Here is a 15,718-nt window from a genome sequence, read left to right as displayed (position 1 = left end):
AGCAGCAGTGCCAAAGGCGGCTCCGACTTTCGCGAGAGGTGGTGGGTGACATCTGCGCAATGCTGCAACAACACCTGCAGGCCAGAGGAGCAGGTGGACAACCCTTACCAGTGGCCATCAAAGTCACCACCGCACTCAACTTTTTTGCCTCCGGCTCATTCCAGGGATCAGCAGCAGACATCAGCGGCATCTCCCAGGTGGCCGCACACACTTGCATCACGCAGATAACCGATGCCCTCTTTGCCATCGTGCACAATCACATCCATTTCACCAAGGATCAAGCAAGTGTCACGGCGCGTGCGGTTGGATTAGCTAATCTGGCAGGCTTTCCAAGGGTGCAGGGCGTCGTTGACTGCACACATGTGGCCCTTAAGGCACTCTATTGCAATCCAGGTATTTTTGTCAACCGAAAGGGCTTCCACTCCCTTAACGTTCAGCTGGTGTGTGACCACAAGAAGGAAATTTTGCATGTTTGTGCCAAGTACCCTGGCAGTTACCATGACTCCTTCATACTGCGCCAGTCTAGTGTGCCTCCGCTATTCAGTCCACCAGACCAACTTAACGGATGGCTATTTGGAGACCAGGGCTATCCCCTGAAGACGTGGCTAATGACACCGTTGAGGAGACCATCCAACGAAGCTGAGGAGAGCTACAACTCCAGCCACATGTCCACCAGAGCCATAATCAAGCAAACCATCGGTTTGCTGAAGATGCGCTTCAGATGCCTGGATAGATCAGGTGGAGCCCTGCAGTACTCAGCAGCCAGGGTCTCCAGAATCGTCGTGGTTTGCTGTGCACTTCACAACATGGCACAGCATCGTGGCTTGCAGATTCCTGAGGACCAAGTGGCTCGTCACATATCCTCCTCCTCCTCCTCCTCCTCCAGGAGGAGGAGGGCGAAAATGAACATCTTGCAGAGGCCCATCAACCAGCGGCAGCAGTACGCGAGAACATTGCTGCCCGGGATGCAAGGAACGCACTCATCTTGGCTAGATTTGCTTAGCCTAGCCAATCAAGCACTTTTGCCTTGCAGCTTCTTACCTGAGCATCGACAATGGCCAAGGACCAGCGGTTTCCTAGCAATTTGACCACCATACTGACAGTTGCAAGTAATCCTAAGCCCTCAATGTGAAAGTCCCATTCGTGAAATGACACACGCTACAACTACAGCAGTAACCATCAGATTTTTTATTTACATTATTCATCTGATGGCTTTTTCACAGAAAGCATCAAATTTCACCCAAGTGACCACCCTTGTGACTATTTGTGCAGTATCTTTCTCTTACGCGTGCTCCTACGTGGTGCTTCTCCTGTGGCTTCAGCAGATGTGGAGGCCCCTTGCTCACTTTCCTGCTGCTCCTGTCTCGACACCTTTGGCGGGCGTCCTCTGGGGTTGCGAACCTGTGAGGGCTCGGCAACAGTCTGCTGCTCCTGCGGCTGTGCAGGGGTTGAGACGCCGATCGCAGATGGGTGTGGACTCTGGTGGGGCTCTGACCAAGGGCTCTGCAGTGGCATGGAAGTGTGAGCGCTTGGAGAGGAGCCCCCACTTCCTTGATGTCTGGCACCAACTTCCCTCTCATGGGTCAGGTCCCCCTCAGCGCTTGCAAGTGGCTTGAGAGCACCTTGCTGCACATCAGGGGGGCCATGGGGATCTGTATCTGCACTGGCAGTCCTACTCAGAAGGACTTCCATGAAGGTCTGGTTTCTCTGTTCAATAGATGACCATCGCTCCCCCAGAGATGTCATTCTATTCTGAACACTCACCATGTTTTCTGCACTCTGGCGACATCACCTCCATGGAGGTTGCCATCCTTTCCATGGTGATGCGTTCATGCGCCAATGACTCCACAAAGGCTCTGCTCATGTTTGCTATGGACTCCTTCATTCGCTCCACACTCGCAGCCACCCTGGAGACAAAACCTGCCAGAGACTCCTGCATCTATTCCTGGAGTTCCAGCACCGCTGATCTTATGGATGGACCCAGAGGCAGAGGGTCGACATGCAGCTGAGCCGAGCTGGCAGAGTCCTGCGCCCTCCGACTAGGACTCTCCACTGCTGCCTCTGTCTCCACCATCTGCTGATGCTCACTTGTAAGCTGTGATACACCAGGTGACAACACTACTCTATCTTGCGAAGGTCCCACCGAGGTGTGAGTGTCTGCGCTGGTGCTGGGTGCGCTTAATTCTGCTGACGCTGCGCCTTCAGAGGTTGCAGCTTCCTCTGAAGAGTCTTGATGTACAGGCTCTTCGTCCTGGCGAGTGGGGACGGGTGCTTGCGATGGTCCTGTGGGGGAGTAAAGGAAAGAGTCAGAGATGTGATGCCAAGGTTACATGCACATTGCAGATGATAATTAGCCCATCTGTTAGAGCTTCAGAATCATTATCAGCGACTCATGCAATGTCAATTAGAGAGATGGAAAACTATTCTGTCACCAGCTTGCTGTGATGCACCCCTCTGTCCGTCCCCCACTTGCGCATCTTCCTCCACTCCTACGATTTCCAGGTCCGCCTCCGCCCAGGGGGTGAGGTGGGCTACTGAGGGTGGCCCTCCTCCTGTCCTCGCTCTTTCTCGCTTATTGTGAGCTCTCTTTTCCTGCAATGAGGGAGACAAGTGGAGGTTGAGTGAGAATGAAGGAGTGAGTGTAGAGATTCCATAGCATAGATATTTAGAAGGAGACAAAGATGGAATGAGGTGGCAAGACCAAGGGCCCTCCCTGTGTGTTGTCAGTTGTTTTCATAGCATCACACTGATAGAGAGTGTGAGGGCTGCATTGTCGAATAGTTAGGTGAATGTGACCATAGAGAGAGAGGGAATGGGTAAGTGGGATGTGGAGGAAGAGATTGCTAAAGCTGAGTGCTGGTGAGGAAAGGCAATGGGGATCAGATTGAGGGTGATGGGAAATTCATACTCACTTTTCCAGTATGCAGAAAGTCATGAAATCGCTTCCTGCATTGAATCCAGGTTCTGCGGGTTACTGATAATGAGTTGACCTCCTCTGCCACCTGGATCCACACAGCCTTGGTCTGCTGGGGAGGCTTCTTCCTCCCTGAAGAAGGGAAGAGCACCTCTTTATGAGCTCTTGCTCCCTCAACTAAAGCCTGCAAGGCAACGTCATCAAACCTGGGGGGCAGACCTAGGTCTCTCGCTGGCCATTCTTCCTCCAGGTCCCTGTAGCATGAAAGGCCAAAAGGTTGGCAGTCTGCAGAAGAAGCAAGGCTTATTGCAGACCTTAAATGCAGCAACAATGATGATGTCATCAGAGGCGACTTTCAGACTGGAAAAACTCATTTGCCGTGGGTTCCCACACATTGGAACTCAATTGGCTAATTAAGTTAAAATCGCATCAATCTCCCACATCGATTTAGATTCGGGTGGATAACATGAAATGCGGATTACACGACCCCAGGCCACCCCTGAATTAAAATCAATTTCAATTTCAATTTTATTTGTCACATAACCAAATACAACAAGTGTAACCCAGTCAGTGAAATGCTTTTTTCTTAACGAGCCGAGCGCACCAATCAGCAAAGGACACTTAGCTGCCTGGTACGCACGGAGCTCGCAAGGACGGCAGCCATCTTCATCGGTGCCATCACAATAGGGTCTGCTCTCGCCTCGCTCCGCCTTTTCCCGCACTCCTCCCCGACAATCTTCAGCTGCCGTGGTACCGATGTCCCGGGGACTGATTCTCCCTGGCTCCTCTTCCACCCGGTCTGACCTCCGAGCCTCCCGCGGTGTCCGACCTTCCAGGGCCTGATTTTTCCGACCTCGGTACGCTGGCCGCATTCCCTCCTACCGGTTCGACCTCGGAGCCTCCCGACGAGGAGCTGCCGGCCGCCGTGCTACAGCGGGGCTACAGCCCTTAGCCTCTGTTTTATGAAGTACGGTTTACAAACTTGTAAAACCAACACGCTGAAATGATTTAGCAGTTTGAACAGAGATAATTCTTAGAAAGTAGCTTTCACATAACTAAATACTGTATATACTTTCCTCCCATAATTCTGATAAATTGATTTTCTACCTGTTTGATTGCGAGTCTAAAGGTCACTTGGCCAGACCCACCTTGACAGTAGAATGCTGCTGGGCTCTATCTCTTCCTACTGGCAAGATATTTTTCATTGAGCACCAATCGTGAAGACCTATGCAAACCCTGGCCAACAACAACAATAACTTGCATTTATATAGCGCCTTTTAATGTAGTAAAATGTCCCAAAGCGTTTCACAGAAGCGTTATCAAACAGAATTTGACAATGAGCCACATAAGGAGACATTAGGACAGATGACCATAAGCTTGGTCAAAGAGGTAAGTTTTAAGGACCGTCTTAAAAGAGGAGAGAGGCAGAGAGGTTTAGGGAGGGAATTCCAGGACTTGGGGCCTTGGCAGCTAAAGGCATGGCCGTCGATGGCGGAGTGATTAAAATCGGGGATGCGCAAGAGGCCAGAATTAGAGGAGCGTGGAGATCTCGGAGGGTTGTAGGGCTGAAGGAAGTTACAGTTAGAGATGGGGAGGGGTGAGACCATGGAGGGATTTGAAAACAAGAATTTTAAAATTGAGACGTCTTTAATTGGCTTTTCTAATTTGGTAAATTTTAAAATTTAACGCAGCGTCTTCAACTTCTTCCAGATGTAGCTCAAACCTTTTTGTGTCCAGGACAAAGTGTATTTAGTAACGTATACATAACACACACACAAATTTCTAATATATGTATACATGACAGGACATTTTGTCTATCTAGTGAATGTCAGGCTCAAAGAGGCTACAAATATACAGTGGGGTGGGAAGGTCACTTGACAACTTGGGGCAAGATCTTAAAAGTACAGCATCTGAAGGAATTTCCCATGTGAGATGTGGAAAATACCTTATTTGTGTACTTCAAAGAATAGGAAGAACACATTCTGGTCTTATTATGATTATAAGCCTATGACCCATGAAAATAGGTACCTGTAGTTACATGGCCTTTGTAACTTAAACTTTAGGTTTACCGAACATGCTTTCACTTGTATTGGAGGAATAAACGTTAGTACATGAACACCTGAAGAGGGAAATCCAAATGTTGAAGGCACAAAATTATTTGGTACATTTCTAGGGGGTACACTTACCTAGAAAATTTCAATTTTTATATTCATACTTTTATTTTTATTAAAAATATTTCAATTATTTCCCCAAAAGTTACCACTACCATCATTCTTCTCCTACCGCCATTCGGAGGCACTGTGTTCCCTCTGTACCTAGTATACAGAGACACTGCACCACCCAACTTCTTGCCCTTTTACAGGGACATTTTCTGCTCCTCCAACTCTTCCAGTTAATACTGGCACTCTTCACCCTCTTCCCCCTTCAATTCAACCTGGCGCTCCTCTTCCACCCCATCCTGGTTGAAGCTAATACTTTATTTCTTCTCCCCCTCACTTCAATTAGGCACTCATAGACTCAATTACAAGTTTGTACTCTTCCACAAACCTTCCTTCAGTTCATACCGGCACTCTTTCTGCCTCTTTCCCTGAGTTAATGATGAAACTTTCTTCCTTCCCCACACCAAAGCACTACTCTCTGCTTCTCCCCTCTTTTGTCCTAAAGCACTTTGATGTCCACTTCCCTCTGCCCTTCATCATTACTATATATTTCCCCGCCCCCATACCATACCATCTCCATTTTCCTACTAAGTCTTCCTGCAAGTGATTCTCTGTGCTGCATAATGTGGGTGTGAACTCCTGTTCTCCAAAGAATTTCCACCTACAGTATGCTGTGGCAGGAATCAGTTCCATTAATAATTGGAGCAGTACTGAAGGGTGAAGAACCTTTCTCATGCTGGTTTTTGTCAGAGAACATTGACCTGGGAACTGGTACCCCAGTACATTGAATGTCAGTTTGAAATGTTGATTGCCCATGTATGATAATCCAGCAAGTTAGTATAGTTCATTTTCTTGCAGAGAATCTCTTTGTGTTAAAGATGAAGAACTTGCTCAACCCTATTATTAGCATAACCTTTTACAGTTGTTGTTTTATAAGAATATACTTACTGCAGTTCTTATAAAATCACTCTCTTTTCCCTCATTTGTCTGACGAGGTCAGGGCACCTCCTGTTGCTCAGTGACAGTCTTCAGCTTGCCTTTGGGATGCACGTAGCAATATTGAGCCATCCATTTTCTCTCCAATACTATTCCATGTGCTGGGCACTGCAATACCCTTGTACTGCAAGCTTATCAGCTTTTCATAAGGATATGTAGTGATCAATTGCGCATTATATTAACCAGTTTCTAATGAAGCATCCAAGATGCTTTTCCAACATGAGCTATAAGGTAAGATTTCCTGCGTGGTAGTTGTACCAAGATAGTAAATATTTTCCCTCTATATATTCTAATGAATTTGCAAGCTTGGATTCCCTGCTAAATTTTCCAATACAGTCTTCGTTTGTGACAAATGCACGTAAAATCATTTTAATACTTTTTTGCAGATGAAACCAGGGTTACCTCTAATAGGACTGCCATTCTGTGGATGGCCAACTGGAGTACTCAATCCAAGTATTGCCTTTTCCTCACCTGGCCTTGGCGTAGGCTTTGGATTAACAGAAGGAAATGCTAATCCTTTCCTGTTACCTAGCATTCCTACAACTGAATCACCAGCACCACAAAACGAAAAACTGCAAAACAGTGCACCTTCTTCTATAGTTGAAGTAGCAAAACCAGTGGATTATCCTAGTCCAAGACCCATTGCAGAAGGTAAGTGAAAAAACTCTGACAGAAGTTGTGCTATATGCAAACATGGAACAGTGATTCCAAGATTATGATAGAAGTTGCAGCCATAAACTATAGCGAAAATCATTTTAGCCTACTCAAACAACATATTCCCCATCATCATCCACTGTATTTCTGATCCCCGTTATTGAGTTTGTAGATTATGATGTCAGTAAAGTAGCAAATTTGTGTCTTTAGTTTTAGATTTCAAAGTCTTAAAAATGCTGATTTTAAAATGCAATAGCGCTGTTTAGAGGATGAACTTATTAGAGACCGTATTATGATGACTTGGAAATAATGAGTGCTATAAAAGGCTTCTTTATTCTGAGAAAGAAAAGAAATTGTACACTATATAGACAAAGTTTATAGAGTTCAAACTAAAATAAAACAAATGGGTTGTTTGGAAAGGTATGGGTTTGAATGCCTGAAAATGCAAGCAGTAATCTGTGAAATGGCTCTGGGGAAAAGCATCATACAATAAAAAATGTTTAAAAAAGTGTTCATGAAGTAAAAAGATATATCTTTCTACCTATAAAATCGTCTGATTTGGATCATGTTCGAATCTAAAGTCATGCAGGTAAATTCTGCTATCGAATCGCATTATTAATTTACATTTCCATAAGTCTGAGCACTTAAATTCAAATTATACTAGCAGATCTAATGTGGCAATGCTGATGGGTAATCTGGACTAATGTTTAGCTGGAGCAGTGTCTAATTGGCGCCTCCCTTGAAGGCCACTATTCAGCTACTTCCTGTTGAGGTGGTCCAGGCACATCGTGAGGTCAATTAGAGGCTAAGGGCGCTAAATTGGGATCTGTAGCGCCCGTTTGTGTACCAAAATGACCTCGCCCTGCAGCGAGCTGGCACCTGAACTATCCTTGCTCCCCCTATTTTGGCTGCAAGCCACTCATGCCTGATGTCCCACAACGTGCAGATCCTGCCTCTGCTATGCTATAAATTACGCGCAATGTCAGTATCGGAGCTGGTGGCTGCGAGTGTGAAATCGAATGACGGTGTGTCTTCACTGTCTTCTTGCTCTTTCACCACTGTCAGGCCAGGTTGCACTTATTGGGTATCTGAAAGGAGAAAGGCACACGGGTAAGGTTGTGGTGGCAAGTAAGAAGTGCTTATACCATCTGCAGTTTGTATATCCGAAGAGATTGTGGGATGAGGGGAAAGTGATGAGGATTAAGTATGAGGATACCGTCATCTTCGATGGTTTCAGCCCCATTGCTGGCCTAGGCCTCAGCAATGGCCATTCCGATAATGGCAAGCACCGTCTCCGCCATGGGGGTTAGGATATGCAGGCATGCCTGTACCCCCACTGGTTAGCTCCTCCTGCCTTCGGTTGTGCACCACCTCGTCCTGTAAGAGGCAGGGAAGTGTGTCAGTGAGTGTCGTGCAATCTGTTTGGGTGATGTGGCTATCATGGTTGAATAGCTGGCAGTGTGTGCAAGCTGTGAGATGTAGGAGTGAGGGTTGCAGCAGTGCTAAGTGCGTGAGGGTGAGGTGAAGCTATGAATGTTAGGTATGAGTCATGAAGAGATTGTTGGTAGGTGAGTGATGGGGTTGTGATCCATTGAGCAATGGCTGAGTCTAGTGGTGCAGTAAGTGGGATATGGCATTTGAAGATGCATTCACTGACCTTGACCACTCGTGTGAGGTCATTGAACTTCTTGCGGCACTGCATCGGGACTTGACTCCTGGCATTGACCTCCACGGCTATCTGCTCCACTGCCTTCTGAGCATGTCTGGAGGGCCTCCTGGCCCCTGCAGATACAGGACATCTCTCCTTCTTTCCACCTCCTCTACCAAGGCCACCACTGCAGCATCTGAAAACTTTGGACCCTGCTCTCTCCCATGTTGTGCTATTCATCACTGTTTCCCAGGTCAGATTCAGTTCCTGAGTGACTTCCAGCACCTGCTCCAGCAACACTGCACCTCCCCTTTAAGAGGTGCAGGCGAGCTTTAACTGGTGCTAGCCACTCACGATATTGATGCACTGCTGATGCGTCCAGCCAATGAACAGCTCGATTAGCGCTGCCTGGATGCAGAGATCATTCAATTGAGCAGGCAGCACGAAGTTGGCATGCTGCCTGCATTGCAATCAACGGATGCGGGTTAATCGCACATCGTGATCCCTGCGCCCGTTTTTGAGGCTATCCAATTTAGCCCCCTATGACTGGAAAGTGCTTGCAAATCCCCAGTTCCTTCCATTGGGCAGAGAGTGGGTTTTTAGTTCAGGAGAGGCCAGCAGGATCAGACCGGCTAAATTTTTAAGATCGTTTAGTTGTGATTTCTCGCTATTTTACAAGTGATATTTGAGGTAATTGGTGCAATTGACACATACTTTGCAACTGGCTTACGTATTTTGCAAATGTGTTGGGTGCACGCTAGACAGTGGATTTTCTTTGGCGTCGTTCATGGTGAGTCAATTTTCTAGTGACCCAAGCATTGCATTATGTAAGTGAACTGTAATTTGGTTGCTCTTCTGTGGTATTGCAAATGGACAAAACATCCATCTCGATCTCTAATTCTTATTGTGTCACTCTCTCTGTCTTTGGCTTTCATGCTTTCCCTCTCTCTAGCTGTCACAAACTTAACTCATTATTATGATGTATGTATCACTCTTTTTTCATTATTTCTGTTTGTCTGCAAGTCTATTCTCCCTCTCTTTTTCTCTGGGACACGCACACATTAAAAAAAAAAAAACAGGGTACACGCAAGAAAATGGGAGGTAATATAGAATATTGTATAGGTAGAAGCTGTGTGAGAAGTAGTGCAACAGGGACAGTTGAACGATGAGGTGGGGTGATGATAGGCCAGGAGTGATGGTGGGAGGGCCAGTTGCACCTACGAGAAAGACTGGGTAAGGAGAGGGTTGTAAGCACTGGGATCTGGCAACTTTCGATGAGATTGCTGTCTACAGCCTAGGAAGACTGAGAGTGTGTGGGTTCTGGCAGTACTCATTTCGAATGTAAAAGGCAAACTTAGGACTAATAGGAACATTAATAACAGAAGTAGACCATTTCAGCCCCTCGGATCTGCTCCACCATTCAATTGGCTGATCTGCACCTTGTGATCATTTCCTTTGCTCCATATCCCTTGATACCCTTACCTAACAAAAATCAATCTTTCTCAGTCTTGAAAGCTCTAATTGTCCTAGCATCCACAGCCTTTTGGGGGAGAGAGTTCCAAATTTCTACTACCATTTGTGTGAAAAAGTGCTACCTGATTTTACTCCTGAATGGCCTGGTTCTAATTTTAAGATTATGTCCTCTTGTTCTTGATTCCCCTACCAAAGGAAATAGTTTCTCCGTATCTAACCTATCAAATCTCCTGCATGCACTTTTCGGAGATGCGATGTATGATGCGTGCCTTTACCTCACCAAGGAGGCTGTCATGAGCTATGCCAACCGCTGCAGCCACAGCTTGAGCTTAGCACCAGGACATGGGCAGCACTGCCTATGGCTGTCAAGATTCATCGTTGCCCTTAACTTTTATGCCATGGGCTCCTTTCAGACTGCAGCAAGTGATAGCAGTTTGCAGTCTACCACTGTATCAGGGAGGTCACACCAGGCGGAACAGTTACATTGGCCCGTATTTTCCGATCCCTATGGGTGTGTACGAGGACACCCATAGAGACCTCGCAAGTGCCGGTTTAGGCATGCGAAGCGCATGCGCTGAAAATCGGCATTTCCGATCTCGGACGCCTGCCCTGGAGAAGGGCCTCTGCGGGTGGAGAGTTCCGCTTTCTGCAGAACCTCCGCCCGCTGAAATCCCTTAAAAATCTTACGCCTGGTAAAAGCAGGCATAAGGCCTGCTTTTACCAGCATAAGAGTTTAAAAAATTTTTTTTAAATGTTTTCACTCATTTATAATTTAAAAATGCTTTTAAAAAAGGTAAGTTTATTTTTAGCCCTGTAAAAAACTTTAATTTTTTTTTTCATAATGTAATTTTAACTAATTTTAAAAACGTGATTTTTAAAACATTTATTTAATATTTTGATGTGTTTTTGGAGTGATCTCCATTCATACTTTTGACAGGTCTAAGCTGTCAAAAGTATGAAGGGAGATTCCCTTCTTTCATTGGTTCCCCATGGCCCACATGATCCCAGGGACACGTGGGATACCTGGGCCCTGCGCATTTCATCGTGGAGAGGCCCAGGAGCAGAAATGGCCGGGCCTCTGGAGCCCTCGGGTAAGGGTGTAGATTTTCTCCAGATCAGAGGCCTCTGCACGCAGGAAACCTCCGATCAGAAAATACGGGCCATTACTTTCTCCATGGACAGAGCAAAGCAGGGTGAGGGAGCACCAGGCTTCACCCACATCGCAGGCTTCTCTAAGGTGCTAGATGCCATAGACTGCACTCTCATTGCCTTGCGTGCTCGTCATCACCAGCCTGGCATTTTTGTCAATCAAAAGGGATTCCACTCCCTCAACATCTAGCTAGTTTGCGACCACAGGCAGCACATCATGCAGGCCTGTGTCCGATTTCCTGCTGACACTCATGACTCATTCATCAAGCATCAGTCCTCCGGGTTGCCTTTATTCCAGCCAGGCCGTTGGGTTACAGGCTGGCTACTGGGCTACAAGGGCTATCCCCTCAAGACATGGCTCCTGACTCCTGTCTGGAACCTAGACACTGTTGCAAAGCTTCCGTACCACTAAAGTCATGCCATCACCAGAAACATCATCAAATAAACAACTGGCGTGCTCAAGCAATGCTTCCGTTGCCTGAACCATTTGGGAGGTACTTTGCAGTGCAGTCATCTGCTGCATGCTCCATAGCTTTGTCATCATTAGGAACCAGCCCTTGCCACCACCTGGGCAGCAACAAGTGCAGCAGAAGAAGTAGCATGACGAGCAGGAGAGGCATCGATCACCAGTGCCCCAAGCTGCTGGAGCTCTCCGAGCAGCTCACTGAAGATCGCTTCACCAAAACCATCCTTCGCATCCCCAATACATCAAAAGTCCCACCATCCTTACCTACCACCATCCTTGCCTAGCGCCATCTGATTGCCTTCCTTTAGTCCAGCCTTTATGTCTTGTCCTCACTTCACTACAAATATAAACAACACTACCAAATTGTGATCAAAAAACAAATTTATCAAACAACTCAATTCCACCTGTATCTAACAGTTAACAGAAATAATTACAAATCACCCTGTGCAAGCCCTTAGTTCCTCTCTTGTGTGCTTGTTTACCTATCTAAGTGCTCCTATGAAGTATTTCCCTACGTGAGAACAGAGTGCAGGAGTGATATGACTCTATGGAAGCCCCTTATCAACTGTGGCACCCAAAGCCAAGATGGCAGCCATCTGAGCTTCCATGACAGCGGAGAGAGCTTTCAGGAGAGGCTCCATGACGGTAGACACCACTGTCATGTTAATAGAGCTGACCACTTGGTTCATGTTGGACAGAATGGTCTCCATGCTCTGCGGCATTGTGCGCAAGCTTGTTGGCAGGCTGCCCAGTGCACCCAGCATTTCCCGATATATGCCCATTAACCTTTTTGCTAGTCTGGGCCCTCAAAATCGGCATCTGAGTGCTCTGCAGCAGAGTTAGTATGTGATCTCGCCCTCTGGAGACCTGGCACCTGTGTCGTCATATCCCCCTGAACACTTGTGTTTGCAGATTCACCACGTGAGGACCCGTCCTCTCGCCTAGATTCTAAAGTATGTGTGGTGCTAGTATCTGAACTGGTGCTGTCAAGGGTGAAGTTGAGTAATGCTGCATCATCCACAAAGCTGGCCTCCTTTCTGAAGTAGCAGAGGTATCTCCACATATTCAGCATCTGAAATGAAAGAGAGGGAGCTTTTAGTGTGAAGGGAGAACAGAGAGAGATGTAGCTGGTGAAAGCACTTGCAGTTTGTCATGTAGTGTATAGGGTGAAATAGCAGTAAGAAGGGAAAAGGAGAATAAGGTGTGAAGAAATCCTGTGTGACGTCTCCTCCAGCATTGCCAGTTGCCACGGCCATGACTCTGCCCCTGCCTGTAATGACCAGCTTGCTTTCTTCAGTGGGGGACAGGATGTGCAGGTGGGCCTGGCTTCCTCCGCTGGTGGGCAGCCTTTCCTTTAAAAAAAGACAGGAGTATGTTAGTAATAGTCTTGTGAGGTATTTAAAGAATTGCCTGTCATGGTCGAATAGTTTGGTATGCAGTGTGTAAGTTGTGAGGGTTACAAAGGCAATGAGTCTGAGGAGAAGGAGGTATAATGAAGTGTGATGCAGTGATTATCGGAGAGTGATGGGGAAGGGACTATTGTGAGTAATGAGGTTGGAAGTGTGAGCAGAAAGTGAGTATTCTTAATTGACAACTCTGGTGAGGTTTTGAACTTCTTTTGGCATTGCAGCCATGTTCTGAGAGCTAAGCTCCTGGCATTGACCTCCTCTGTGATTTCTTCCCACTGGCAGTGGAGTTGTTGCCTGGAGGGCTCTTTGCCCTCTGGGGGGGAAGAGGACCTCCCTCCTCCCGCCCACCGCCTGGACCAGGAGTTCTGAAGCAGCATTCAAGAACCTAAGGGACACGATCTGCAAGTCTAGCAGCCAAACTATTCAGAAGAATACCTTCCTATCTTCAGCCAGATTGCACCTCCCCTTTGAGGTGCTGGCTAACTTTAAATGGCGTCAAAGACACTTGATTTCTGCCCCCGCCCCCAAACAGGCATGCAGCCAATTAATAGTGTTGGCTGCACGCCTGACTCCTTATAATAAACTCGCAGCATGAATATTACATGCTGCTTGGGACAACACTAACGGGCGGATGCAATGCGTGACCCGCTCCTTGTGTGCCCATTTTCTGGTGTGATGTGCAATGGAATTTCTAGGTCACTATCTTTAATCCCTCCAGATGGAGTCCATTATTGTACTCTGACCATATGTGTTGTTTTCCCTGAAGTAATTTTCCTCTTGTTTCTGATAATTTTGTTATTGGTTGTGGGTTTACTTGGCACCATTTCCTCTATCCTTCGACAGCAAATAGGTTCATCTAGTGTATTTTCTGCCTCGGATTATAATAAAAACTGTAGCTAGTGATTTTTAAATTCATTTTGTAAGTGCCTGCCACCTTGTAGTGCAACTATCTTTATTACATTTGCCTCCAGCTACGTCCTATGTTAAAACCACCTGTGTTAAAATAATATCTGAGCTGCTGAGCTATCCTGATTGGTTGCCAATCAGGCAGTCAAATTGCTGGAATCCTCATAGTGGGAGAGGGTATGTCAAGGAAACTTTTAGTGAAATCAAGTGGGATTTTAGGGACACTGTTTTAAAAATTATTTATATATTTTAGTCTGTGTATTTTTTTTCTCTTCATAAGGAATGCAACAAGGCTGGTGGAGAATCATTGATCCAGAGGAGCTGAAGACTCTGTTTAAAGTACTTCATCTCAGGGGAATAAGAGAAAAGGCTTTGCAGAAACAACTTCAAAAGCACATGGATTACATCAGTCAGGCCTGCATCAAAAGTAAAGATGGTATGTAGTTAAAACACGGTTTTGTATGCATTTGAACAGTTTACTTGTATAAATAGAATTCTTGTTTGACTTTATCGAATTCATTGTCTTCATTAAATGTTATACTTCCTGGAATGCATACTTTGCAGCATGCTAAATTTATAGTAGGAGACGGAATAGCAACAGAAGGATTTTAAGCAATTCAAAATTATTTCTCACTTAGTCGCAATATTTGAAGTAAGTGAAGATGATGAAGAAAACCAGGTTACTGATGAAGCTGTGCATAACTGGTCAATTGAAGATCAAGCATTTGAAATTGATGTAGCCATTCTTCAGCAAGTTGAAGAACTGGAAAGGAAGGTGGCATCAGCAAGTCTGCAGATCAAGGTAGGGGACTATTTCAGGCATGCATATTGTGAAAAATGGTAAAGTCTGCATAAACTGATGAAAGCAAAACGGTATCACATAATACATAAATTTAGGAACCCAGGAAATAATGGTTAAAATTAATGGTGAATAGGATGATATTTATAATTAAAGCCAAATACGGTAGTGTAGTGGTTATGTTACTGGACTAGTAACCCAGAGAACTAGACTAACAATCCTGGGAACCTGAGTTAAAGTCCCACAATAGCAGTTTGGAAAATTTAATTCGGTTTCAAAAATTTGAAAATATTTGGAAATCAGTAAAAGTGACGATGTAGCTGTTGGAAAGTCGTAAAAAGTCACCTGGCTTACTGATGTCCTTTAGGGAAGGAAACTTACCCAATCTGGCCTCTATATGACTCCAGTCCCACACCAACGTGGTTCACTCTTACCTGCCCTCTGAAGTGGCTTAGCAAGCCACTCTGTTGTATTAAATTGCTAGAAAGTAAAGAAAGAATAAAACCAGACGGACCACTCGGCTGTGACCTAGGCATCGAATCAGAACAGCAACAAAGGCACACCCAACACAGTTGACCTTGCAAAGTCCTCATTACTGGTGCCAAAGTTGGGAGAGCTGTCCCACAGATTAGTCAAGGTCCATCACTATGGGTGGCTTCTCCGACCGAGCTAGCCAAGTCCTGAAGGACATAGCTGCCAGACTGGGCTTGCGTTGAGAGAGTCAACATGAGGGAATAACCCATTTGACTTTGTCCTCAGTAAACTACCTATCACAGATGCATCTGTCCATGACAACATTGGTAGCAGTGACCACTGCACAGTCCTTGTGGAGACCAAGTCCCACCTTCACACTGAGGACACTCTCCATCGTGTTGTGTGGCTCTACCAATGTACTAAGTGGGATAGATTAATAACAGATCTGGCAGCTCAAACCCGGGTATCCATGAGGTACTGTGGGCCATCAGCAGCAGCAGAATTGTATACTACCATAGCCTCATGGCCTGGAATATCCCCTACTCCTCTGTTGCCATTAAGCTAGGTGACCAACCCTGGTTCATTGAGGAGTGTAGAAGTGCATGCCAGGAGCAGCACCAGTCTTACCTGGTGAAGCTACAACACAGCACCGTGTGCACACTAAACAGGGA

General features: G+C 46.0%; 1 protein-coding gene across 22 annotated transcripts in view; it reads left to right on the top strand.

The window, feature by feature from the left end:
- The window catches only part of baz2ba (bromodomain adjacent to zinc finger domain, 2Ba), a 367,748-nt gene that overhangs the window by 328,090 nt on the left and 23,940 nt on the right, over positions 1-15,718 (top strand). For all 22 annotated transcript variants that reach the window (XR_015078191.1, XM_085986373.1, XM_085986365.1 and 19 more), the window contains 3 exons: positions 6,456-6,720; positions 14,055-14,210; positions 14,413-14,576. Coding sequence is in view for 21 of the 22 variants with exons in the window: in XM_085986373.1 (XP_085842499.1) it covers positions 6,456-6,720; positions 14,055-14,210; positions 14,413-14,576 (585 nt within the window). In the remaining variant the exon portion in view is untranslated. The remainder of the gene's footprint in view (positions 1-6,455; positions 6,721-14,054; positions 14,211-14,412; positions 14,577-15,718) is intronic.

Source organism: Somniosus microcephalus, chromosome 4 (genome assembly GCF_052327205.1).
Source record: "Somniosus microcephalus isolate GS21.2 chromosome 4, FLI_Smic_1.0, whole genome shotgun sequence".
NCBI classification, from domain to species: Eukaryota; Metazoa; Chordata; class Chondrichthyes; order Squaliformes; family Somniosidae; genus Somniosus; species Somniosus microcephalus.
Note: the sequence above shows the minus strand (reverse complement) of the source record. Positions and strands in the feature narration are given on the sequence as shown.